The sequence below is a fragment of the Erpetoichthys calabaricus genome, chromosome 5 (genome assembly GCF_900747795.2).
Source record: "Erpetoichthys calabaricus chromosome 5, fErpCal1.3, whole genome shotgun sequence".
Classification (NCBI taxonomy): domain Eukaryota; kingdom Metazoa; phylum Chordata; class Cladistia; order Polypteriformes; family Polypteridae; genus Erpetoichthys; species Erpetoichthys calabaricus.
Genome location: NC_041398.2, coordinates 238,264,921 through 238,292,652, shown reverse-complemented (window position 1 = coordinate 238,292,652; position 27,732 = coordinate 238,264,921). Strand labels below are relative to the sequence as shown.

At 36.9% G+C, this 27,732-nt stretch overlaps 1 protein-coding gene across 1 annotated transcript in view; it reads left to right on the top strand.

Annotated features, from left to right (window-relative positions):
* tmem131l (transmembrane 131 like) overlaps nt 1–27,732 on the top strand; it is a 130,429-nt gene that overhangs the window by 17,852 nt on the left and 84,845 nt on the right. Inside the window, exon 3 of the mRNA XM_028802678.2 lies at nt 7,046–7,083. Coding sequence (XP_028658511.1) covers nt 7,046–7,083 — 38 coding nt within the window. The remainder of the gene's footprint in view (nt 1–7,045; nt 7,084–27,732) is intronic.

Here is a 27,732-nt window from a genome sequence, read left to right as displayed (position 1 = left end):
TTGCACCTTCAATTTTGTTGTTCCTTTGTAAAAGTGACAATGACAATAAAGGTCTGTCTGTCTGTCTGTCTGTCTGTCTGTCTGTCTGTCTATCTTATAGTGCCTTTCCTATCTATCTATCTATCTTATAGTGCCTTTCCTATCTATCATCTAGCTATCTATCATCTATCTATCTATCATCTATCTATCTATCATCTATCTATCTATCATCTATCTATATTGACACAGCTTTGAATCGGAGTAAAAGACAAACCACAATAAAATACAAATACTTCAAGAAAATCCTGAACAAATAACAATTTGTGATACAAATGCAAATCATCCTGATTTTTCTTTTTTCTTTTTGCTGGATAATTTTTAAAAAAGATTTTCTAAAGAGGAATATTTATGTGTGAATGAAAATGTCTCCCAATTCTGAAATGAAACATCTCTCATTTCATTGCTTTCTAATTTCTAAGATGTACATCATTTCAACATACAACGATCAAAAGGCATAAAAATGTTTGTTGTTGCCTTTTAGTGACTTAAAGTTTTCTTAAGTGACTGTGCTGCTCCGTTTCTGTTAGTGCCCTAAGCATGTGCTTATTTTGTTTAATGATTAATTCAAGGCTTGTTATTATCATTAGGGGTTGAAGTAGAACAAGTAACCGTAAGCCGGATTCTTCAACAATCACCTTTAAAGTCCAAAGGTGTGGTCAAATCTAAAATTAATTTAGGAGAGTGTGTTGGGGTTGTGCTCTGTAAGAATTTCCATCCGTGTCAGAGGGTAACAGAATGCCCACTCCCCACTATGTGCTGTCTCCTATGTGGTAAGTAATTAAGGCGAGTTCCAGAGGTTCTCAGCCATGATAAACTATATATGAAAATTTCAACTGGTTGACAGATTTGTACTGGTGTCTCATTTCTAAATTTCCATGCACCCCTAACTGTATCCATGATGCAACAACACGAAATTCTGTGCTAGTGTGCTGCCCTCGGTTAAGCTGTAAGGGTGTATGTTACTGTCATGGTTTAGGTGTACTGATGATTCTCTTCGAAGGCAAGACCATAAGAAATACAAACATGCTCGGCCTATTGCTTCTTTAAGCCAAATATTTCTATCTGGGTGTTGTTAGAATCTATAACACTGGTTAGCAAAATGTTTGAAAAGCTTGTCATGGCCATCTTAGGAATCGGATCATAACACAGTCAAGCATTTATGGAATATATTGTAGTGACATTTGCTTTTCCATCATTAAAAGGCAAGATTATGGATTTTCTTAAGGAAGAAAAGATTTGCATCTCTTCAGTGTGTTACCTATAAATATAGAACATAGTAGAATGTGTCCAAGTCTTAGAGAGAAGTGCATGACTGATTATTAGCAGTAGCTTGGATTTTGCATTTAAACAAGCACATGTCACCGATGATTGATTGCTATTATAAAGAGCGGGACACCTCTAGTTTCCAAATTTCCCCCCAGTTTTTTTAAGGGCAGCTTCCTGAATCAGGTAAATTAGAACCAGGTGAAAGGAAGAGGATTAATACAGTAGAAAAAAGGGTGTTTCCCCATGCATTCCAGTATTGTAAGTAGCCAGTGTAGATAAATACTAGAGATGCAATATATCTGCAGCAGTTTTGTTACCACCTGATGATTTTTAAAAATGATATTGGTCAGATGTATACATTTTGGCTAATACTGTTGACTGATAATTCAGGCTTGCCAACATTATCGGTTCATTGAATAATTATAATTTTTTTTTTTTTTTGCTTGGTGAGTCAGATATTATTGTAAAGACATTTTTAAGTTTATAAGCAGCATCTGAAAAACGTACACACAATTAAAAAAAAAAAAAAAAAAAGGGTTTTGTGAACAGGAGCATGGTGATCATTGTTTATTCGTTGAGCAACTATTGTTAGCCAAGCAGCATGCTGGCTGTGTGGTCATGTTTCTCAGTAACTCTGTTGTCTCCCTCCTTTTACAATCTGCTCTACTTGCAAAAATGAGATAATATGAAGAGGCTGCAGAATTAAATCATTCAACACCACAAATGTAATTACCCATCTGAAGAACCACCATAACAAATGATTTATGGAATTTCTATCTGTTAATACTGCTAATACGAGAGATAAATTGGATATGCTGGTAGATATACTGGTGATAGCCTCATACAGTAATCTCTTAAAACGTGAAGACATTTCCTCAAAACATCGCCAGAGCTAAAGTTGTGGAGATGATTTCATTTGGTGACCAACCTGTTTTCCCTTATTGAGAACAGTGGATTCTAATAGCTGCTGCGCCCTTTTGATTCTCTGTGCATTCTTCCAAGATACTTAGAAAATACTGTATCTCTCTGCCTGCATTATATATTGTGATTACTGCACATACGTATAAGAAACAACATCACTGGCATTAGTTTCACTACAGACTTGTGGAGTTTAGAGTTCAGGCACCACGAGCATGTTGAGTTTGACAGCACTCTGGTTTGCAGAAAAATTTGAAGCAAAAGAGTTATGTTGCACGCTAATGAGTTCTCCAGTTCTCTGGGTTATTTCAGAAAGTAATGAACACATCGTGCTTTGTGACAACACTTGCAACATAACTAAAGCTATGGAGGAAAGTGGCATTAAAAGTTTACGCTGCATGGCTCACTCTTTGAACTCTGGCTCACTGTGAATGAAGGCTTTTTGAACCAAAGGACAATCTCTGACTGCATTGCCATTAGAAGATGAATAGTCAGTCATTTTAGGCAGTCACAGCTTGCCATTTCATGGCTGAGAGATATACAAATGGAACTAGGCTTCCCAACATGAATGCCACAGCATGATGTCCTGACTTGTTGGAACAGTATATATTATGTGTTGTTAAGTTTGGTTGATCAGAGGCTTACTGTCGCTGTGTATGGTGCTGAAAAGGAGCTTCCTGCATCTCTTATGGCACATCAATGGGGAATTGTGGAAGACATGATCACTCTGCTTGAACCTTTAGAGCAACTTACTAAAGACACAGGTGTGCATTCATCTACAATGGTGAATGTGAGCCCTTCTGTTGAAGCATTGAAATGTGTGCTTAGCAAGTGTGGCAAGACAGGTTACAGAGTGTAGATAGCAGAAAACACAGTTTTGGAGGATGTCACAAAACGCTTCAGTGGTGCATTCCCAGAGCCACTATACTATCTATGTATATATGTATGTATCATTCCATCTCTGTTTCCATCTATCCAATTATCTATCATATAGTGCTTTTCACATATTGTATTTTTATCTGTCTTTTATCTGTGTCATACAGCCTTTCACATCTATCTATCCATCCATCCATCCATCCATGATCAAACAAACAGGTTTTTTTTGACCCAACAACACACACTAGTTAGCAAAAGATACAAGTGGCCAAAATGAGTTTTCCCTGCAGGGTTGCTGGGCTCTCACTTAGAAATAGTGTGAGAAGCACGGATATGTGGGAGAGATTTAGAGTAGAGACACTGATCATCCGTATCAAGAGTAGCCAACAGAAGTGGTTCGGGCATCTGATATGGATATCTCTTGGACACATTACTATGGAGGTTTTACAGGCATGATCAGCTGGGAGGATACCCTGAGGAAGGCCCATAGCTCAATAGGAGAATTTTATCTCCCAGATGACCTGGGAACACCTCTGGATCCCACAGTATCAGTTGGCAAGTGTGGCTGGGGAAAGGGACCATTGGGCCTCATTGCTCAGACCTTTTCCCCCATGACCTGGTCTTGAATAAGTAGTGGAAAATTAATGAATCAATGAATGAAAAATGAAATCCTTCTAAGGCATTGAAATACAACCTATAGTTGCTTTATATGATACACAAGAAGGACTGTGACATTATTCAGCTGTGATTGTATTTGTCAAAATAAATGTGTAACTGTATTTATTTAGTATTGCTGAGTTGACAAGTTTGTTTATATATATATATATATATATATATATATATATATATATATATATATATATATATATAATTATATAAAAACATTAATGTCTGTTACTTTAAAAAAAAATATGTAGTGTAAATCAGATTTTAATTTTCACTTCACTCATATCAGAATATGTAAAGGTAACAGAATAGGAAAACACTATAGCTACGGCAGTCCGAAGAGTAATTATATGAGCATAACTAAGGAGAGGACACTCCTGAATTATTAATAAGCTGGTATTATGTTCTGAAATGCCTCACTGTACTTAAAAGCCTATAGCAACATTAATCATTCAGGAATGTATTGTGTTCCTTTTGTTTTGGTATGTTTGCAGTATAAACTATTCTTTGAGTCTTCAGCTACTCATAGCTTTTGTCTATATTGGTCTATATTACTTTAAAGTGTTACTGTTTTGTGGTAGTATAGATCTGCTTCAGAATGAACCAATAAGATTTGATCCTTTGCAGATTGTGGTATATACTGTATGTGTAAACTTACCATACAAACTTGTAGAGCTTTCCTACAGTATGTTGTTTCTGAAAGGTGAAGCAAGTGTATGTCTGGGAGTACATGTGTACCTGTTTATCTGCATTTATACAAACCGCATATTCACACATAGAGTGTAGGCCGTGTGTGTGTGTGTGTGTGTATTAGTGTTGGGTTTGTACTAAAATTTGGAGTTTGGTATCAATACCAGTCTTCAGGCCTCGATGCTGGTACCAAAACAGTTCCAAAGCAAATAATTGAGAACTCCAAAAAAAGCCCGCTGAATTCCCACCCCTGTCTGTCTTCAGCCTCCCAAGTGTGTGCTACACAATGGTGCACCATCTTAATGAAGCAATGTTAATTAATCTTTTAAGATTTCTTAATAGAAATGCTTTTATATGGAAGACATGTTTTGTGACAAGTTAAGAAAAAGTATAGAATACTCGGGGCATGTACAGTATGTCAGGATTTCTGTAGAATTAACCTTTGCAAAAGTCGTCATTAGTAGCTATATATGTAAATTAAATAATCCAACAAGAGGTAACACATCAACATTTTATTTTAATCTAGCTATATTTGCTAGTAGTATACGATTAATATCTCATCTATGGTTGAAGTCTGGAATATATGGTGCTAGTGCTTGTTTGAGTATACGCTGTAGAGAGGAAAGCATCAATAATGTGATCTGCATTGGTGAAACGTGTTAGTTAAATAATACTGTATATTACACTTTTAGACTGTGGCTGACAAAAGGCAACATAACATACTCTTAATATTCTCAGACTAGCTTGGAATAAATAACATTTGTCATCACATAAATTTTAAGGGGATATTTCAGGATTTTGTTTGTTTATTTAGTGCCGGGAATCATTTTTTGACATTTCTGTATAGGTAATCTATTTTGCCTACCTTAGTTTTAAAAATTGACGATTTATACAGAGGTCTAGTCTATATGTTTTTGTTTAGAGTGTATGATGATGTTTTGGTTTTTGGTTTCTTAACTTGAATATATTCTAAGGATATACCTAGATCTAATTTGTTATTTTCAGATGAGTTCCAAAACTTTGAAGGTCTTAATTCCAGAAAAAGGAAAATGTAATGAAAAAGTATTATTTTTTTTGTTGGAGCAAAAAATGAAATCTGTTTACAGTATTGTAAGGCATTTTATTAGGATGAAAAACTAAAGTGGCATAGAATTTCATTTGTAACAAGCCTCAAAGGAAAAGGGTATCTGTTAGCAATGGGCCTCGGTAACCAGGCCTTCTAATGCTTGCTGTGTCTGGTGGAGGTAGAGAGCAAAAAAGCCTGTTCCATCAATAGCAAAAACAATTCATAAATGACTAAATCTGATTTATCAGAAAATTCACTTTAATGTAGAGAGGTTCAACAGAATACATGCAGGGAAAAGTAACATGCTTTGTAAAAACAAAATGGCAGTGTTTGGTGTAATTTAAAGGCAAATATAATGTTAAATTGTGAAAATCTTTTAAAATTAGTGTAAGGAAATATTTGATCAGAGTGTACTTCTGTGTATACGTCTAATCAAATTATTACAAAAAAGACATAGCAACATTACAAGCTGTGCAGTGAAATGTATCCAAGTGCATCTTTTGGCAAATGGGCATATTCAGCTAATCAAGGGCTTTCAGAATTAACAAGGATATCGGTAAACTTGATCCAGAAAGATTTAATCTAAATAGTGAATAAAGCATTTTAGGACTAAGGAGAAAAATTCAAGGAAATTGTATTTAAAGTGAAAACATGGACGGACTTGACAATATAAAGAGTTATGGGAATCTGCAACACGTTATAATTTAGAAGAAGCTAAAAACTTGATGTTTCCAGTGTATATGGATGGGATTTTGGGAAAACATAGCTAGTAGCTTGAGGCACTTAATGGACTCCTCTCTTTCTTCAGAATTCTAATATCACCATGTTCCTAATTTGCATGCATGCTACCCCCCCTCGGAATGTAATATAATCTTGATTTATTTTGATTACATAAAAAAGCAAGAATCTCTATGAAGAAATACTGACCAGAAAATTGAGACTATGCCTTAGTGTGTGTGCTTCCAGAAAATTGGTGCCTAAAACTTTTGCCAGCATTGTGTTTCATAATCTTTTGCATATTTATTATAACTAAAATGCATATTAATTATGTTACAGATGTTAATAATTAAAGCCTCTAAATGAAGTACTGCCTGAAAGTAATTTTATTTAGTGCATTTTTTTAATTCAAGCATATATTGTAAAAGATTTTCTTATTGTTTGTGCTATTTATATGCAAAAAAAGTTAATAGCATCTCATGTAATTGATGAATAAGATAACTGTTGGGACAGAACATAACTGAAAAGTTTTATGAGAATAAATGTGCTATTGGCCTTCTGAAGCAGTTCACTGATACTGTACATCTCCAAGTATGGTTCCTCAAGGCTATTCTACATCTTGTCAAAAATAGAATTTTATAGCCAAAATGTCAAAATTATCAATGCTTTGTTCTTGTGCTACATTATTCTATCACTCTGGGTGATTTTTTTTATGTATAAAATTGCTTCTTTTTTGTTTATTTTGCATCATTGAATGTTTTGTAACATCAAAAAGATTAAGAGAATTATTGCAATTGTTTGTTTTAGGATGAACAGGATGGGGAGGATCTTATACATGAAGACAGGTAAATTCTTCTAACTTTCCTTTCTAGAGAATACAGTTAAAAGTACACCAGCATGCCTAAGATAGTCCGATGTATAGTCCAGTCGATAGGTTTCTTCATTCTCTATTGTCTATTGTCTCAGTCACTCAGTTAATAAATACAGTGTGCAAGGAATCGGTGCTAGTGTAAAGTTAGCATTACAAAAACGACAAAATAATTTAACAGCCTAAATTCTTAAACTGAAGTATGCAATTTTCAATAGAACCTTGTGTTCAGTTAGCTGTACATTTCACATGTGAAAAAAATGATATAGTATCTATTATTTTTTTATTTTTATCCAACCCGCTATATCCTAACTACAGGGTCACGGGGGTCTGCTGGAGCCAATCCCTGCCAGCACAGGGCGCAAGGCCTCACTTTTTCAGTTTGTGTAACCACTGTGAAATTGAGCAGGCTTTTGCATGCAGTTATGTTAACTGTTACATGACCAATTTATAGCCAGAGCTTTACTTTTGTTGGTAACTTTAAAGTCTCTTTAGATTTGTAGTGCCATAAATAGTGATATAAAATAGCCCCATATGAGCTAGCCCAGAAACTCAAATTTATTGATGAAGATTTGATTTTGAAAATGATTCTAGACATTGTAGCTATTCATATTGAAAACCAGCTTGAATCTTTTTAACTGCTGCTTTCACACAACACAATGTATGCTTAAATATTTGCAGTTTAGAGGATATCTTGTGTGTTAGTAATTTCAGGCACCAGCGGCTTTTTTTTTTCTTTTGTTTAATTCAGTTACATATTTAAGTTAACAGTATTTTGGGTTAGCGTATATATGTGTCTCTAAAATTAATAATACATTTTCACGCATTTTCTAGTGTTTAACTGTCAATAGTAGTGTAAAATTGTTTGTTTGCTTGATTGGCAGTAAAACCAAGGTACTATATTTGATTAGAAATAGTTTTATAATAAGTTTGTGTTTTTAAATATTAATAGCAAATGTAGTACTCATAATAAGTGAATTGTAGCTTGAACCCTGGTTCACTGTAATCTTTAATGTTTTTTTGTTTTGAGCTTTACAACGGGTAACCTGTCCTTTGCTTATGTGAGGAGTAATTTATGGTGTTTATGTCATAAGTTGCTTTATATTTAATGATAACAAGCAGGCTTTTAAGTTGAGTCTTTAATTCATGGTCTGAAACTGTTTTTTTCCCCTCACCTAATAGGATCATGCTTTTATTTCTGTTGTTCACTATTTATATAAGACACATGCAGCAGTGAACTTTAAGTTAAGCTCAAATATTATGCCAAGTTTTTTGGATATACCCACACATTCTTCTTTGCTGTACAGGTGCCCTGACAGTATTTTACTATTTTTTTTTTTCCTCCGAATATATGAGGGTTCTGTTAATAGTCACCAGAAAAGTTCAAGTTTACAAAAATATAATATAAATAAGACCTTATACACTTAAAATAAAGAACACAGAAAAAGAAAAACAAAAAGCCTTATCCTAAACTACCTGCATCATTTTTGTATTAAGACATATTCGAAGATATTTGATATGGTTTTATTTGGGATGTTAATTTAAAAAAAAAAACAAACAAAACTGTTGTTATTTTTGTTTTATTAGGTTCACAGTTGATTTTATTTAATAAAACCGGATTGTACAGGGTGAGCCACAAAGAAGTACCGCATTTCAAACGTTTATTCAACTTAAATGCTACAAAATAAAGTAAATTTCACTGCAATACAAGAAAGGGTATACAAAATAGATTGTTTTAAAAATTATGTCTTCAAAGTGGTGGCCATCATTAGTGAATACACTCTTCGAGATGATTTCAGTGCTGGCATGACTCGTTTGGTCAAGTCAATGGGGAATAGCTGTGTTTTTGTGGCAAATAGTATCCTTCAGGGCTTCAAGATTTTGAGGTCGGTGTGTGTATACCTTTGACCTGAGGTAGCTCCACAAGAAGAAATCACACGGAGTGAGATCTGGCAACTGTGAAGGCCACCTGACATCGCCGCGCAGGGAGATCAGCTTCCCCGGAAACATTTCCGCAAAACTTGCATGGATCTCCAAGCCATATAAGCTGTTGCTCCAACCTGTTGAAACCAGGCATCCACCACATCCATTTCTTCCAGCTTGGGCCGCAAAAAGTTCCCTAGCATTTCAATGCAACGTTCTGAAGTGATGATGACCATTGCGTCCCCTTCTCAAAAAAATAAGGGCCTACAATGCCAAATTCTGCAACAGCGCACCAAACTAACATGCTCACTGTGCAGGGGTTTCTGATGAAGTTCACAAGAGTTGGTTTCAGCCCAATAATGAAAGTTTGGCTTATTTACACAACCATTTAAATGTGCCCCCGTTACTGCACATGACGATGGCATCTTAATGAACAATTTGCAGAATGTTCACACACAACTCTCTTCGGCTCTCCCAGACTCTCTCAGCGAGTTCCTGCACTACCGTTATTTTGTATGAATGGAAATTAAGGTCCTCATGCAAAATCCTCCTCAAAGACATGCTGGAGATGCCTAAGGCACAAGCATGTTTGCACGCTGAACATGTAGGAGACTGCAAAATTGAAGCCCTTACAGCTTGGATGTCTTCAGGCATTCGTACAGTCCGAAGACGGCCTGGTGATTTTCTATTCAATGTTGTACCTGTCTGTCTAAATTTAGCCACCCACTAAAGAATTGTTTTCTGATTTGGGACGTCACCTTTGGGAGGAATGCTGAAGTGTGTTTGGAAGGCACGTTGCATAGTGATGATGGATTCTTTGTTTTTGAAAAACACTTTGACAGCGAAAGCATAGTGCTCTGCAGACCAAGGCATGTAGCAACTGAAAACTACAAAGTATCGCCTATCAAAGGACCCTCACCCCAACCCACTCGGCTGCTTCTACCTCGCGCAATGACCTTGAGAATTTGGTACCTCATTTTGGCTCACCCTGTACAAGGAGCAGACATTTTACCAGAAAGATTTTACTGCTTATGGTTTGTTATGCTAATGCAGCATTTTGAAGCTTTTCTCTAAAACTCTGTGAAACCTGTCTTGTAGAAATTCGTTTAAGCTGTCTGCTGAGCTGCATCCACTGAAACACAACTTCAAAAATCAAGAGCCAGACTTGTTTAACTTCCATCTTTTAAATGATATTGCATTCTTGAATTTCATCTGTGATGCTGCAAATGGAACCCAACTGCAAAAAAATAGTAATAAGTAGATATTCTGTCATGCATATTGTGTTTTGAGATGTCCGTTTTCTCTTCTGATCCTGACTGACCTTTTGGGATTCCATTTAATTTTTAACATCTAAGCAATTCCTGCTGCTACAACAAAAATTATAAGTTGGCAATGAACACAAAAGTTGTGTTGGGCCTTATGATACAGATCTGTGTTAGTGCATTGTTTTCAGAATGTTGACATGTTTATTAAAGAACGTATTCCTTTCACCAAGTGTGTCACTTCTGCACTAACTTGTTTGGCAAGACTGAGAAGACAACAAAACTGTGTCAGAATGTGCATTCTAAATTCTTGAAACTGTGTTTTAGAGTGTTTAGCTTCATGTAGTGATTATGTATGAAGCAATCAGTTCTTTCCACTTTTAGTCCACAGATTATATCAGTGGTGTCATTTATAAATAATACCTAGTTCGAATTAGGGCCAGCAAGCATTTAAAATATAGGAAAAATAATACCTACTCAAAAATGTGTAAAGCAACATAACTGAAAAATAAATAAAAAAGCATGCAGAAAACACTTCCTAGCAATTTTATGAAAGGTTGCCTATGATACCATAGTATTGTAATTCAGAGTCATTGTACCAGTAGGAAGTGTCTAGTCATATTAGCACAAAGATTAACTGTAAAAATGTGTGTTTGTTTCTCTCCCTCTCACTTTCTGACTCTGTGTGTGTCTGTTTTATACATTGTGTTTAATTTACTTGGTTTCATGGGACATATCAACTTGTAAAGGTTACATTGTTGACTAAGAAGACTCCAGATGGGTGTGAGGCTTTGAAATAAAATATCTTTAATTTTTTTAAAGCAAGATTTATTTAGAATTATCAGTTTAGTAATCTTTGTTACAATATTTTAAATAAAACGAGGAAATATTGCAGTCTGAAATTCTGATATATGCAGATGTGACAGATAGGGGGCGCTGTCGTCCCCTTGAACCCTCAGACCACTCGTCAGACACCAGATAATAATTCCAATAATTATTTATTATTATAATAAAGTGCACAAAGCACCCTCCACTCCACAATACTCAATTAACAATCAATAAATCAATATAATACACAATCCTCCACTCCCAGCAGCTCAGTCACCCTCCCAACTCGGCTCACTGCTGGGATCTCCCAGAGTCCTTTTATAGTTCCTGACCCGGAAATGCTTCTGTCCTTCACTTCCGGGTCAAATGAAATCTTCTTTTCTTCAACCCAGAAGTATGTTATTTCCTCTGTCACCCTGACTGGGAAGTACTTCCGGGTTATACAGAAAATACAAGTCCTCTGAGCCTCCCTGCAGCGTCCCCTGGCGGCCCCCACGGTATCCAGCAGGGCTGTGAATTAAAACTCAAAGGTCCATGATGCCCTGCTGGAATTCGGGGCACCTCCATGTTGCAGGGAGGGCTCCATCTGGCGGCTTGGGGGTATTGGCTGGGATAAACTGCCGGCTATATAGCAAACAGAATATAAAAATGGTAACTGGCAATACATTTCTTGTTATTTAAAAGGCAAGAGAGATGCTAAAGTACAAAAATGTGCTGTAATATAGCTGAACAGTGTCTTGTTTCCCTTCGTTTTTGTGAATGTTTTGTGTTTAAAAAGCAGAAGACTCACATTTTTAGTTTACTTGGACTGGTTATTTTCATAAATTTGTCTATGACTAATATACTGTAATGCAGTCTAATCCTTTTATTATTATTATAATGGATACCATATTTTATCACTGATAAATTATATACACCTAATGCAATCAGATCCTCTTTTCTGTTTTTTCCAGCACTTAAACAAACCTTTATCATTGTGTTTCCTATTAGTGTAGTGCAGTGTTTATAATTAATAATAAGAATGAGAATATTTATATAGTACAAAAACCTAGGCAATAGTTTTCAAATGATACAATCCAAAATTACCTGAGTGTGTGATAAGAGCGAGTTAGTGAGGGATAGAGAGAGAGAGGCTGTTGACTGTGGGTGAGAAAGTCCATGGTAGCATTCACTTCTACTGCTTTTGCTCAGCATGCTAATTAATGTATCATTTTGCAGCTCAACCAAAATGAAACATTTCTGTGCTGACAATGTTCTGATATGTTGTTGGGTGTCATTTCCATTGGTAATGCGTAAATTGCTCACTTTGGAGCACTGACAGGCCAGGGACTTTTTCTAACCTTGGTTTGCTGTTTAAGAACTTAACCTTCTCAATTCAGGTTTGTAATGAGCTGGACCATATTTTGGTAACTCAGAAAACAGCCCTGGACAGGGTGCCAGTCTGTGGTAGGGCCCTCATACATCCATGCACAACATTTCATAACCAAGCATTTCTTTGAGAATGTGGGAGTAAAACAGAAGTAGTCAAAGAAAACATTCTGGAGGGAATGTGCAAAATTCACATTTACAATGACTGGGTACAGGATTTGAACCCTGGTGGGCACAGTACTCACAGTTACAAAATTCCATCCTCCTATACCTTTTAATATGTCGAAGTATTAAAATAATAAATAAGAGAAGAATGTTTGCATTTTTTTCTTTGGAGTGAAAAACATTCTCATTAATTTGCACAGTGCCCCTGGAGATGCACAATATTTACTAACAATCTCTCATCCATTTTTCATTCTACTTTTACTGATTTATCTTGTTGAACTGGCTAGAATGGGGAGTTAGCTCCAAATGTTTAAGAAGTGGCCAAGTGTAAAATCAGGTGCATGCATATTAATATAAGGTGACACTTCTCAGCATTAGCAAACAAATACTACTTTTTTGTCAAATTTATCTTGGCATTTTTTTACTTTTGTGCTGAGGCATTGTTTTTGACTTTCACAGCCCACTCTCAAATCAATTTTTTTTTTTCTTTAAAGCACCTTAGGAGTGTTAACCATCTTGCATGCTTTTAGAATGCTTTCCCACAGTTCTTCCTGATTTTTCAAGAAACCTTGATGTACTTTTACATAAAACAAAACCATACATTGTGTGATTAGCATAGAGACATTCAGTTGGACGAGTGTTTTAGAAAAATGGAGAGATATTTAAACATAGTGTTAAACATTGGGAGAACACTGACTAGCTCCTTCACAGTCTGGTATAGAAGCTGCTGCTTGCAGTGGGTTGTTGGGGACCACCCTCCCATCCACGCTGGACATTTATGATAAGATGCCTGAAGGAAACACTTTGTTATCTCAGACATCACAGCCCCCAGCAACATGGTGATTACCCACAAGTTTCACCAACCAGCCTACATGTCTTAGGGTTATATGATGATAAGAGGATAACTGTTTAGGGGTACTCTTTCAACAGGCACAGAACATGTCAACACAAAGGCACCTCATGCAGCAAACAAATCAGTGTCCAAAAATAATAGGGGGTAACGCCTTACTTTGCCACTGTGCCTGCCATGATTTAAAATGACTTTAGAATTTTGACATACTGTATTTTGAAAAGTATTTTTTACATTGGATTGCACAGGTATAAAATTCCAAAATATGAAAAAAATATTTTTTTACAGTAATTTGACTTGTTGCCAATGCTCCTTTGAATGGAAATTACCTATTATGACTTTGGGTCAGTTCTATGATTTGGATAAATAATGTACTATATAGGTGTCAGGGCATTTGGTGCAGCTTAGTTGGCTTATTTCCATAAGAAATGTATTGTGATATTTGTGAAAGATGCCAGGTCCAACTTGTCTACTTAGTAGTCCCATGTGCATTTAATACTTCCTTGCTGTGTTCCACTTGAATTGAGAGCTAAATCAGTTTTTTGACAGACACCATGTATAGCAAGGTGTAGGGGAGTTTGCAACTGTGTTCTACAAAGCATTTTCATAAAAACAAAATGATACACTGAATGTTCTTCATTCTTTCATGTGCTTGTTATCAGTCGTCTTAAATTATTTTGATACCTGTGTGGATTAAGAGCCTGCTGTTGAGAGCAGAGATCAAGTCATTTAGAACACAGTATACTGTATACCTCTTTTATGTACTGATTTAAGATTGTTTCACTTGTATTGTTCCAGATTACTTAATTAGTACCTTATCTTGTTTATGATTTCTTTGTATAAAATAGTTAAAAGTAAATGTTATGTCTCATTTATCTCTTATGGGTAGTTCAATTATTGAAATAAAGGCCTTTTTTTAACAGCTTTCTTTGTCACCTTCTCTGCATATTCAAAATACTGTTGTGCAGAAATAGTAACTTCCTACTCTCTGGAATTGTCTTTGCTCTCATCTGTTCAGTTTGGCATGCAAATCCAATTGTGCTTCTGTTCCCAATGCAATGACTGTTTTAAGCATTTTGAATTTTCACTTCAGTTCTTCCTGCCCAGTTGTACGTTCTGATTAGGTCCACTGTATGGATAAAAGTAGTTTTAGGAAACTATTTGCGGTTTGATTATGAACTACAAAAAGCTTAAGACTGGTGAAAAGTCAATCATTGTTTTTGTACTAGAAGCCATAAAGTAAAGCAAAAAATCATTTTTTAATGGAACCATATGGTATAGATATTCACATTAATTGCTTTCAGATCAGTTTGAGGAAGGTTGTTGGGCTCTTTGCTATAGCTCTTTTTTGAATACAACAATGTCATTTTCTATATTTATTTCTTAATGAAAAAGCGTTAGTTATGTTATTGTTAGTATTTTTATTGTAGTGCATATAAGGGAGTCTCAAAGTTGTGCTTGTTTTTTGTTTTTTTTTTTTGTATATGGAATATTCAAATGTGTAATTTTCATAATTTTATTAGAATATTATTGCCCCTTCCCCCTCAGTGTCCCTAACACAGTCAAAGGGGAATTAAGTTGGTCATTTTCTATAACTGGGTTAAGAACTGAGCCTGATTTAGATAAACACTGTTCTGTATCCATTTGAGTATGAGTGAACTTGTCTGCACACTACTTATGTTAGCATACCATGCCATGAAGAAAGTGAAATTTCTGATAAAATCGGAATAAAAGGAATATTCCAGTGTTCGATCAAAAGTAAGTCAGATCCATATTGATTAACAGTTGGGGGACAGTAGTTAGTCTTTCCAGATGTGGCAATTTTTTAATATTGCAAGCAAAATGTGAAGATTTCCTTGAAGTCTGAAAGAATACTAGAAGAACATGTAGGCAATTGCAGTCTTCTTTTACCTTGCATTAGATCAGAAAGAATACACCTGACAGTAATACGATTCACAGAAGAGCAGTGTGGAAGATTTCCCTGTTCAATAAAAAGAACATACACTGAATCAGCCACAGCATTAAAACTTCCTTTCTAATATTGTGTAGGTTCCTTTCATTGTGCCAAAACAGCTCTGACCTCTCGTGACATGGACTCCAGAAGACCTCTGGAGGTGTCCTGTTGTATCCGCCTCCAAGATGTTAGCAGTAGGTCCTTTAAGTCCTGTAAGTTGTGAGGTTGGGCCTCCATAGATTGGATTTGTGTTTTTTTCCAGCACATTCCACTGATGCTCAGTTGGAGTGGGCTTGTCAGAGTTGCTCAGATGCTTACATTTGCCCATTTTTCCTGATTCCAACACATCATCTTCAATTACTGTTTACTTTCTGCCTAATATGTACTACCCCTTGTCAGTTGCCTTTGTAACAATATCATTAATGTTATTCATTTCACCTTTCAGTGGTTTTAATATTGTAGCTAATCGGTGTTAGTGCCCACCTCAGACTTTCACAAAATATTCATTGGATGTGTTTAAAGAGAAGTGCCGCTTGTATGGTGAATATCTCATTGTAGCATTCAGTCATTATGGTACTGCTGTCATAGATTGTGTATGATTAACAGAATATTTATACTACTCTGTTTTATAGGGTTCTTCAAGAGAATATCATATAACCAAGCTGTAATCTAAAGCTAAAGTTCAACTTGAGTATGCAGTGATCAGAAATACATGAGTGGGTTTTCATCATCATAGTGGAAAAGAATGAAATTGCCTAATAAATGCATAAATGTAAACCCAATACACTTTGTTGCAGGATGTAAATCTAGTGAGATATGCTTGAACATTTACAAATGTTGCAGAATGAAGACATTTTGAAAGAAATACTGGCTAAATTCCTCAGCAGTACTGCAAGGGATTTTATTATAATGGCCAGAAAACTATAATGTTCATTATTGCTAAAGATGAAGTGTATATATGTAAACTCTGCAAAATATCATCCAGTTGTGCTTGAAGTTCTCCAGAGTGCTATCATTCACCACACTACTTGGTAAATTATACCACAAATTTGCAGTTCTTTCTGTGAAGAAAAACTTCCTAACATTTGTGTGAAATTTAGCCTCTATCACCAGCATCATGTTCTTCTTGATGAACTAATTTTAAAGTAACAGATGGAATTCTCTGTACAGATTTTGAACACTTATTATAATGTCTTGCCTTAACCTCTGTTTGCTTAAACTGAAAATAGATCATCTCTTCCGATCTTACCTCATAGCTCATACATACAGTGTTGTGTCATTTTGTTACACTAAGACCAGAACCTTAAACACTATTACAGATGAGGCATCAGTAGTGCATTATATTAAATGTTTAACCTACAGTCATATGAAAAAGTTTGGGAACCCCTCTCAGCCTGCATAATAATTTACTTTCAACAAAAAAGATAAACAGTGGTATGTCTTTCATTTCCAAGGAACATCTGAGTACTGGGGTGTTTTCCAAACAAAGGTTTTTAGTGAAGCAGTATTTAGTTGTATGGAATTAAATCAAATGTGAAAAACTGGCTGTGCAAAAATTTGGGTCCCCTTGTAATTTTGCTGATTTGAATGTATGGAACTGCTCAATACTGATTACTTGCAAAAGCAAATTGGTTGGATTAGCTCATTAAGCCTTGAACTTCATAGACAGGTGTGTCCAATCATGAGATATAAAGGTATTTAAGGTGGTCAATTGCAAGTCGTGCTTCCCTTTGACTCTCCTCTGAAGAGTGACAGCATGGGATCCTCAAAGCAACTCTCCAAAGATCTGAAAACAAAGACTGTTCAGTCTCATGGTTTAGGGAAAGGCTACACAAAGCTGTCTCAGAGGTTTAAACTGTCAGTTTCAACTGTAAGGAATGGAATCAGGAAATGGAAGGCCACAGGCACAGTTGCTGTTAAACCCAGCAGGTCTGGCAGGCCAAGAAAAATACAGGAGCGGCATATGAGCAGGATTGTGAGAATGGTTACAGACAACCCACAGATCACCTCCAAAGACCTGCAAGAACATCTTGCTGCAGATGGTGTATCTTTATGTCGTTCTACAATTAAGCGCAATTTGTACACACATAGTCGCTTGTTATATGCAAATGCTCATTTAGACAAGCCAGATTAATTTTGGAACAAAGTGCTTTGGACTGATGAGACAGAAATTTGAGTTATTTGGTCATACCAAAAAGCGCTTTGTATGGCAGAAGAAGAACACAGCATTCCAAGAAAAACACCTGCTACCTACTGCCGGATTTGGTGGAGGTTCCATCATGCTGTGTGGCTAGTTCAGGGACTGGGGGCCCTTGTTAAAGTCAAGGGTCAGATGAATTCAACCCAGTATCAATAAATTCTTCAGGATAATGTTCAAGCTTTAGTCACAAAGTTGAAGTTACTCAGGGGTTGGATATTCCAACAAGACACAGTTCAAAATCTACAAAGGCATTCATGCAGAGGGAGAAGTACAATGTTCTGGAATGGCCGTCACTGTCCCCTGACTTGAATATCATCGAAAATCTATGGGATGATTTGAAGCAGGCTGTCCATGCTTGGCAGCCATCAAATTGAACTGAACTGGAGAGATTTTGTATGGAAGAATGGTCAAAAATACCTCCATCCAGAATCCAGACACTCATCAAAGGCTATAGGAGGACAGCGTCTAGAGGCTGTTATATTTGCAAAAAGAGGCTCAACTAAGTATTGATGTCATATCTCTGTTGGGGTGCCCAAATGTATGCACCTGTCTAATTTTGTTATGATGCATATTGCATATTTTCTGTTGATCCAATAAACTTAATGTCACTGCTGAAATCCTACTGTTTCCATAAGGCATGTCATATATTAAAAGGAAGATGCTACTTTCAAAGCTCAGCCAATGATAAACAAAAATCCAAAGAATTAAGAAGGGTTCCCAAACTTTGGCTGTACATTTGAATATTTTCATATATTGAGTTATTTTAATATGAGCATTCAAATCCTAATGTTTTTTGTTTGATTTGACAGCCTTAGGCAATTTTATTAGTAATTGGGTCTTTATTTGCAAAGCTGATTGCCCAGCAGGCTTGTGTATGCATTTTCAACTTGTCTAAACCCTGTTGAATCTATTGGGGTACAACATTTTCCCTTTGTTAACAATGAAGCTAATTAGAAAATCCAAAGTTTAGCATTCCTCCCAAAAATTAAAAAGTAAAACTTGAGATTTCTGGTAAGCTTTTAGGCATATTCTGTTAAAATTTATATTAATGTGACCCAGTATTTTGTGAATTTCCCCTTGGGATTAATAAAGTATCTATCTTATCTATCTATAAGTTTGTCTTTTGCCCACACTTTACACGTACAGTTCTATGGTTATTTGCCTTGAAGTAATTTTAGCTTAATGGAATATTTATAAAAATTACTCTGGTTTAAGTTCAAGCCATTGAATCCGACATGAGATTGCACAATTGGACACATTAATTATGCCATAAAGTTGACAATGTAATAATTAGAATAGTTTGAAGAATTGTTATTATTTGCAATGGATTGCAAAGTTTGAGTGGTTTGAAGATGGCATTTTCTGCTTGCTGTAAAATATGCACATGCAAATATATACTGGCATGCAAAGCATATTAATAACATGAACTTCGAGGGCTTGCTGCATTTTATGTGGAGATTATCCTAGTTGTTAACATACTCTGACGTTGAACAGTTTAGGTGCAAATGATCTCTTACATTGTGTTATTTTTTTCCCCAGTCTTTAATATTAGATTTCTTCATTGTAGAGCATGCTCTACTTCGTCTATATGGAAGTAACATTTAATTATGAGTTTTTCTGTACATTTTGATAAATAAAAAGTCTGTTTTGTTTTTGAACAGGTATTACACTTTGAATTCTTGGAAATCTTTTCTAACAACCCTGTGCTGTTTTGTCTAAACATGACAGAATTCAAAGGTGATTACGTGTTGTTATGAAATATAATTAGTGTCGTTGTTGGTAAAATCTTTTCTGTTGTAGTTATTCAGAGAATGGCCTAACTCTCTAAAGTGAGATTTACCTGGGCATCCCCTTCTGGGGTACATGTAGACTAGAGTCAACAAGTTATTTACGTAGGACATGTTTAGCCAAAAAGGAAAACTTTGATGGATTTGTGTATGAGCAAATCAGTAAGCCACCCTACCAATTAATTTTTAGGTGGGCATAATGGACATTTTTTGTTACCATTTATTTGCTGTCAGCCTCCATCCTATTGACTTGAATTAGGATTGTAGTCATGATTTTGAAAATTTAGTGATCATTTTACCTTCTGTTCAGTTTTAGAATAGCACATACAACTGTCTCTTTTAAATGTGTCATTTGGTGATTTGTTCTTTCTCCAAATCCACTTGTTCTAAAGTGGTAACAAAGATATAAGAGAAATGTTGAAACTGATGTTGCAAAATGTAACTTTTGTACAGTTTTGGGAAGCTCTTTAATATACAGTGACTTTTTAATTGAATAGGTTAATACTACATTTATGTATGCAAGTGTGTACTGTATTTGTTTATTTATACAGTGCATAATAATGTTTATATCAGTGATTCTCAACCTTTATTTACTTAGGTTAGTTGTTAACATGCTAAGTAGACTGCAAAATAAGAAATCAAATTGTTTTCTTGAAATTACACTAAATGTGAGGTTAATACATAAATCAGACTGTTTACCCAGTAATTACATCAATATTAGTTTAATCATTTTTTGAGATCAAATCTTTAAAACAGAGCACTGAAATAAGAGAAATTAGGGCATCTTTTTCCAATTAGTAAGAACAGAACTAACCCCTGTTCCTCCCGCCCCCACCCACATTTTATTTTATTAATAATTAAAACATACCCTGTACAAATAAAAACTTCAAATGTTTCATAAATAACAAATGTGCATTGTGGTTAGTTTTCTGATGCTTTCCAGAAGAAATTGATTCTTTGTAGACGGGAGACAGGTGAGTGATGACAAAAAAAGTTCTGTTTTCAGTTACTGTCCTTGAGACCTGCCCAAAAACATGACATGATTACTGCCTACTAACTGTTAACACTTAATGCTGTGTGCTGCCCATTTCATCCTTGTATTTACTGAACTACCCTATGATTGCCACCTCCCTTCTACTTGTATACCCCACCTCCTAATTGTTTGCTATTCACATTTCATGAAACTGCATGTTCGTATAATGGAAGATAACACAACTAGAAGCTCTCATGATGCATTGTTAAATATTCTAAGGAACTGATTTGGCAAATATTGAAATTACGGGAGAATTATAAGCCTGGAGTGTTAAATATCCGCTAAACATGAAAAAGAGTAACCAATGCAAATTTGTGATTGCATGTCAGTAACATCCAGAAGCTTGTCTGTGCCTCACATCCAAGTGAGGTAGTCTGCAAGTTCGGAAACTGGTTTTTAGGGTCATTTATTGTCACATCTAGTGACCACAAGTGAAATTCTTACTTGCATGTGGTAATCAATGTGCAACACATACAGGAACCATATAGATGATTAAAGAGACAGAGTGCCTTTACAAGTATTCAGCCATCCATTCCTTTTTCACATAAATCTCAGGTTGTGACAATAATTTTGGTCAGTTTATGAAGTTTTATTTGTAAATCAAACATTGTGATGCAAAGTTCTACCCCAAAAATAGTTATAAACCATTAAACAGTTAAATTCTAAAAGTTAAAATGTCATCAGTTTAAGTATTTAGACCCATTCACCCCTCCTAATTCAGTACTTGGTTGAACCACCTCTTGTAGATAATACTGCATGTAGTGTTTTTTGATAAATACATGTTAACTTTGCACAGCGTGCTGGATCAGAAATTGTGTTATGTGTTGATAAATGTTTGTATTGAGAGGGTTTGTGTATATTTATGTACATATATGTGGGGTAAACTGATCGGGGTGGGGACTGAATTTAATACATTACAAGAGAACTCTGTTCAAGTATGCTATACAGTATATAGAGCATAATCTTTTGTAAATGATTCAGTTAATTGATTTTTTTTTCTTTGTCATTATTTCAGTGGAATTGTTTCTTTTTTTCCTTTCTCTACGTGATTGAGATCTTTAGAAGGGGGGAAAACCCAAACCACCTAACAAGAACTTAGCCAGGTCCACAACTGTAAATAGAATTTCAGTTAAGATTCAGCTGCAAGTGCACAACAAGGTTAGGGGGATTGTTACACAGTCAAAGTGATGGTTGACATTACAGTAGCCTTTTTTATTGACTAAATTTAGAGGGGCAGCCTGGTTTAGGCAGTGTGGTGGTAGTTTCATATTTTTTTTTCACTTTCATACAAGGGGACAATGTGAGCTCTGAGATATGTTCAGTACCTTTGAGATCATGTTGTACCCTTCCCCAGATCTGTGCTTCTGTATAATTGTATTCCTGGCTTGTGTTGAATGCTCATTTGTCCTCTTTATGTGTTTGCTTTATGCAAAATCTCTGTGAGAAGGGGTTATTTTTCCTCAAAAACTTAATACAGAATAGATGATCTCCCCTTTTCTTACACAGGTGGAGACCATCAATGAATAGGGTGAGTTGGTAAGGTAATATAGTGCATCTGAACAAAGTTAGCCATACATTTACAAACTTTCTAAATCAGATATTTTTTTTTATTAACATTGTTGAAAGGTTTTTAATTTGCTTGTTTTGATTTGGCATGGTGTAAATTGGCATAAATCATGCTTGTGCGGATGGACACAGCTACTTTGGTCTCCTCTATACAGTGTTATGTATTGTTTGTTTTGTTAGCATATTTCTCTAGCAATGTAATTATAACTTCAGTGATAAACGACTTATAACCGGGAAGATTGGAATTCTACGCAGTGAGATAGATTTCAGCAAGGAATTCCAACAAGAATGCATCCTGAATGAGATTTATACATGCAGCTGGGTCACCGTGTACTACGATACTGTTTTGGAGATGCAGGGGGCAGCGCAGAGAAAGGAAGCAGAAATGGGGCTGCTAGGCTGACATATGGACCAGGCTAAAGAACGCTCCTCATTAGCCTTTGCTGCCCGGCATTTACATTACTAATGCCAGATTACTCCGCAATAAAATGGAAGATCATTTCAGCACAGAAATCCATGAGGGAATGCTCAGTCATGATAATAACTGAGACTTGACTACATACAGGGTTCCCTGACAAAGCTGTTGTGCTAGCAGACAGAAATAAAAACTCCGGCAAAAGCAAAACAGGGGAGCTGTGCATTTACTCTAATAATATGTGGTGCACTGATGTAACCATCATAGACTGGCACTGCTTGCCAGATTTAGAGTACGTGTCAGTAAGATGCTGAACTTTTTATCTGCCACGGGAGTTCATGGTCATTATTATTGTGGAGGTGTATATTTCAATAAGCGCTTACACCAAGACAGCATTAGAAACCCTGCCAACAGCATTCAGCAAGTTATAGACTGCTCACACTGATAGGATTTTTTATCATAGCAGGAGAGTACAACCAAGCAAATCTGGAAACAGTTCTCCTTAAATTCTTCCTAGCTGTGACTTGTCCTACGAGAGTCCAAAATACATTGGACAATGTTTACAGCAACATTAGAAAGGATACTGATTCTCCACCTTCTCCTACTTAGGCTAGTCCTACCAATTATTGCTTTCTCTCACACCTGCATACAGATCTCTTATTAGCAGAATGAAACCAACTTGTGAAAATCATCCAGACTTGACCTTCCATTCAACTCCAGGACTGTTTTTGTGCGTCCACACACTGGGATCTATTTGCACAACAAGACATAGAGAAGTACACTTCCACTGCCCTTTTTATATACAGAAATGTGTACAGTGTCAGTGTTGACAAGCACATTCAATGCTTCTCAAAAAATAAACCATGGAATACCAGAGATGTCAAGCTTCAGCTAAAAGAGTGCAATACAGCCTTTAGGTCTATCAATGATCATTATATAGTGCTGCCAGATCCAATTTGAAGAGACCCATTAAGAATGCAAAAGCAGATCACAGGCAAAAGATTGAAGGTCATTTCAATGATGGAGACTCCCGATGTGTATGGCAAGGCATCCAGCATTTTACAAACAATAAAGGCAGCAAAGACCCAATCATGCGTGGCAGCAACTTTACTAGTAGAGGAACTCCGCCACCTTTTTGTCCTTTTCGATGTGAATGAGATGACTGAGGCAAAGACTGGGACGGCATTGTCATCATCTACGAACAGTATGGCATTTACTATTAGCATGAATGATGTAAGAAGAGCCCTCTGCAGTGTCAATCCAAGAAACGTCGTTGGCCCTGATGAAAATGGCACTCGGAGATTCTGCAGATCAGCTGGCAGAGGTGTTCAGCAATATCTTTAATCTCTCCTCTGTCACAATGCATTGTACCCAAATGCCTTAAGTCTGCTATCATTGTACCTGTTCCAAAGAAGACAGAAATTAGCATCCTTAAGGACAAGACCAGTAGCTGTCACCCCCACAATAATAGATAGTCCCGAGGCATGTCAAATCTTTACTTCCACCCACCTTGGCATTGCACCAATTTGCCTACAGAGCCAACAGGTCAACAGAAGATGCCATTAATACAGCTCTCCACTCTGTACTGACTCACTTGGAATACCAGGGGCATACATAAGGATGTTATTTGTGGACTTCAGTTCTGCCTTTAACATGATCATGTAGATGGATTAAGGACTTCTTAACAAACAGATCCCAGGCTGTTAGGCTGGGGACCCACCACTCCCCAACCCTGACACTCTAAACTGGAGCACCACAGGACTGCGTGCTGAGCCCTCGTCTTTATTCCTTATATATCTATGATTGGAGTGTGCACTAATAAATAGCAAAATATAATCATCAAGTTTGCTGATGATACCACTGTGGTAGGTCTGATAGATAACAGTGACGAGTTTGCCTAAAGGAATGAGGTCAACAATTTTGGCACTCAACACCTTCAAAACAAAGATGCTGATTATCAGTTTCAGGAAGAAAGAGGAGGAACCTACTCCTCTATACATCAGAGGAGACATAGTGGAGAGAGGGCCTAGCGTTAAATTTCTTGGCACACACATCTCCCAGGACTTCACATGGTGTGTTAACACAACTTTTCTGGTGAAGAAAGCACAGAAGTGACTTCTTATGGATGCTGAGGAAGGCTAGCCTGTCCCTCTGTCACTGCTCTGTTGAAAGCATTCTCACCTGTGGGATGCTGGTATGGTATGCTGGCTGCTCCGTGGCTGACAAGAAGGCTATTCAGAGAGTCATCACATCAGCACAAAAAAATTACCAACACCCAGTTATATTCACTAGAGGTTATATACAGTGCTCGATGTTTAATACAGGCCAAAAATCATTATGCATGCATCTCACCCAGACCACCAGCTTTTCACTCTGCTGCCTTCTAGAAAGCGTTATAGTTCTATTAAGAGACACACTTCCAGACTACTGAAAAGTTTCTACCCGAGCACTAACAGAGAACTGTTTTTTGTTAAATAACTTTACTGCATCTAAGTCAAGGTTTTGATTGTATGTCTTTCACTGTCACCCATGGCATCAGTGGAACAAAAATGCAATATCTGAGAATCTTTTCAATCGCTGTAAATTGGAACTACTCCATTATTTACTATTTATAATTTTCCACCTTGAATATATTTATGCATACAGAGGCATTCAATGTTTTATTGGTTTTATTGTTTTAATGGTTTGTATGTCCTGGGTATGATGTTAAACTGCATTCACTTGCAGGGAAAACTTGGGGTGTTTGGTGGTAGGATTGGCCCTCCCACCTTACCGACCCCTGCCTTCTGATCTGACTCTAAGTAACAGCCCCAGCATAAATTCACACCCGATCTGACGCTGTTCATTTTCCAATAATATTGCATTGGTGCGATGATGTTTTCTGCTAGGTACTATACAGGTCATAAAATTATTTCTTCAAAATGTCACATATTGTCTTTCTTTCAGGTGTGTAATAGAAACCACAGCATAGAGAGAAGTGTGCGCATTGCAACAGGTGCACATGTCGTAAATGTAGGAAGGACGGTTTTGCGTGTGTGTGTGAACTGTTAACATTTGAATTTGATGATTGCATATAGTTCTGAACTCACCGCTCTGTACTATTGCCACAATGTTTTCCGAAATGTACTATACAGGTCATAAAATGAAGAATAATTCCAAATATCATATATACCTATGTCTCTCTTTTTTTTTTTTTTCTGACATCATAGACCATAAGGTGCATACTAATTCAGCGTGAGCAGGAACACTCAATAAAACTGAATAAAAAAAAAAAAAAAAAAAATCAAGTGACGGTGAGATACGAAGAAGGCAGATTCACCAGTGTTTGTGTGTCAGCTTTTATCCCTCCAGATCAGAGACTGTCCAGTTCCATTGCCTCAAAACACCACTCACATCTACAGTTATTCCCAGTTTCAAATAAAAACCATCAGCGTCAGATCCCTGGGGTGGGGGGGGGCGGTAGTATGTATTGTGCTCGTGACTGAGAGAACAAAAGTGAAAATAAAACTAACTTTCACAAGTACTATAAATGTACACCGTCTGTTATGGACGCAAACCAAATGTATGTGTGTACTGTATAATATTAACAATAAGAGCAGCTCACTATTGAAAATGGCAAATATAGGAGGCAGTCAGGATTGAACCGGGGACTCCTGATTACAAGTCAGCAAATCTTACTGCTATGCCACGGAAGCTGTCGTTTTATCCTTGAACCTTTTGTGAAAGTGTGTATTTGATCTTTGGACTTCCGACTTCACACATTATATAGTTTATGCCAACATTTTGTCATTTACTACTAAAATATGAAAAACGTTTGTTTTAGCAATTGTGTTTACACAGATTATTGTAGAAACGGAACACACATGAAATGCATATGTTCCAAATAACGATCTATTATTACCACTCTAAAACTCCAGCATTTCATACCCAGATAATCAATCAAGGCATGTGCTGGGAGAACTTTGTGCACATTCTGCGGTGGTGGGGGATGGAATAGCAGGCTGCTTGCTGTTTGTCTTTATCAGCACATTTACTGGACAAAAGACGCTGATGGAGAGGTGCGAACAGATTTAAGGTGGGCCGGATCTACGAGTTTTTTCGTAGGCTCTGGTAATTCTAGTTTTAATAGGATCCATAATCACTTGCTTACCTACCAGCATCCAGAACAGTCTGGTTTTACACCTAAGAAGTCTACCATTGACTGATCCTGGCACTGAGGGTTCTCATCGACCACAAACGCAAATATCTGATGAGTTTCTTTGTAGCCTTTGTTGATTTTCATAAAGCGTTCTTCTCAGTTGATCAAGCTGCTCTCTGGACATCCTGAGACTTCGTGGGATACCCCCCAAAGTTGCTGGATATGATGGCCAGCCTGTACACTGGTACTCTGAGAGCTGTGCAGAGTTGAGGCAAAACCTGTTTTTTTTTTTTTTTTCCCCCAGGTTGTTTCTGGGTTTAGTCGGGGTGTGTTCTGCTCCTACTCTGTTCAGTGCTTGCATGGACTGGGTGTTTGGTAGGGTCATAGGGTTTAGCGGCTATGGGGCATCTGTTGGTGAATAAAGATTCACTGATCTTGAGTTTGCTGACAATGCTTTGATCTTTGCAGAGTCGATGGAGTCTCTGATCTGGGCTCTCGAGAGACTGAGCGAGGAGTCGGAGTGTCTGGGTTTGTGAGTGTCCTGGATGAAAACCAAGATCTAGGCCTGTAATGACCTCTTGGGCATAACCATTGGCAGTGTGTCTGTCTGCAAAGTGAATGTTGACCTCGTCAAGAGGTGTACTTACCTCAGCAACGACATTCATGCCCCTGGTGACTCTTCCAGTGAAGTCAGTAGACTGTGGAGGTTCATGAGGTCACTGGAAAAGGGGTGTGTGGCACTCCTGATATCTCTGTAAAAGGACAAAGGTCCAAGTCTTTAAGAGTCCTGGGGGTTACCGTTTTGCTATATGGTTGCAAGACATGGATGATATCCAGTGACGTGAGACAAAGACTGGACTCCTTCTGTACTGTGTCTCTTATGAGAATCCTAGGGTACCGTGGTTGGTCATGGAGTCCAGAATGAGGCACATTACTTCCTGCATTGTGAGGGAGTGTCTGTTGTGGCACTACAGCCATATGGAGCGATTTCCCGAGGGTGATCTGCCTTGGAGGATCCTCATTGTTGAAGACTCGAGTGGCTGGACCAGGCCAAGGGGATGAATGACCACATAACACCTGGCTATGGCTGTCTGCCTTGGGGTTGCCATCCCGGTCCTGAGATGTTTCATCGTGTGG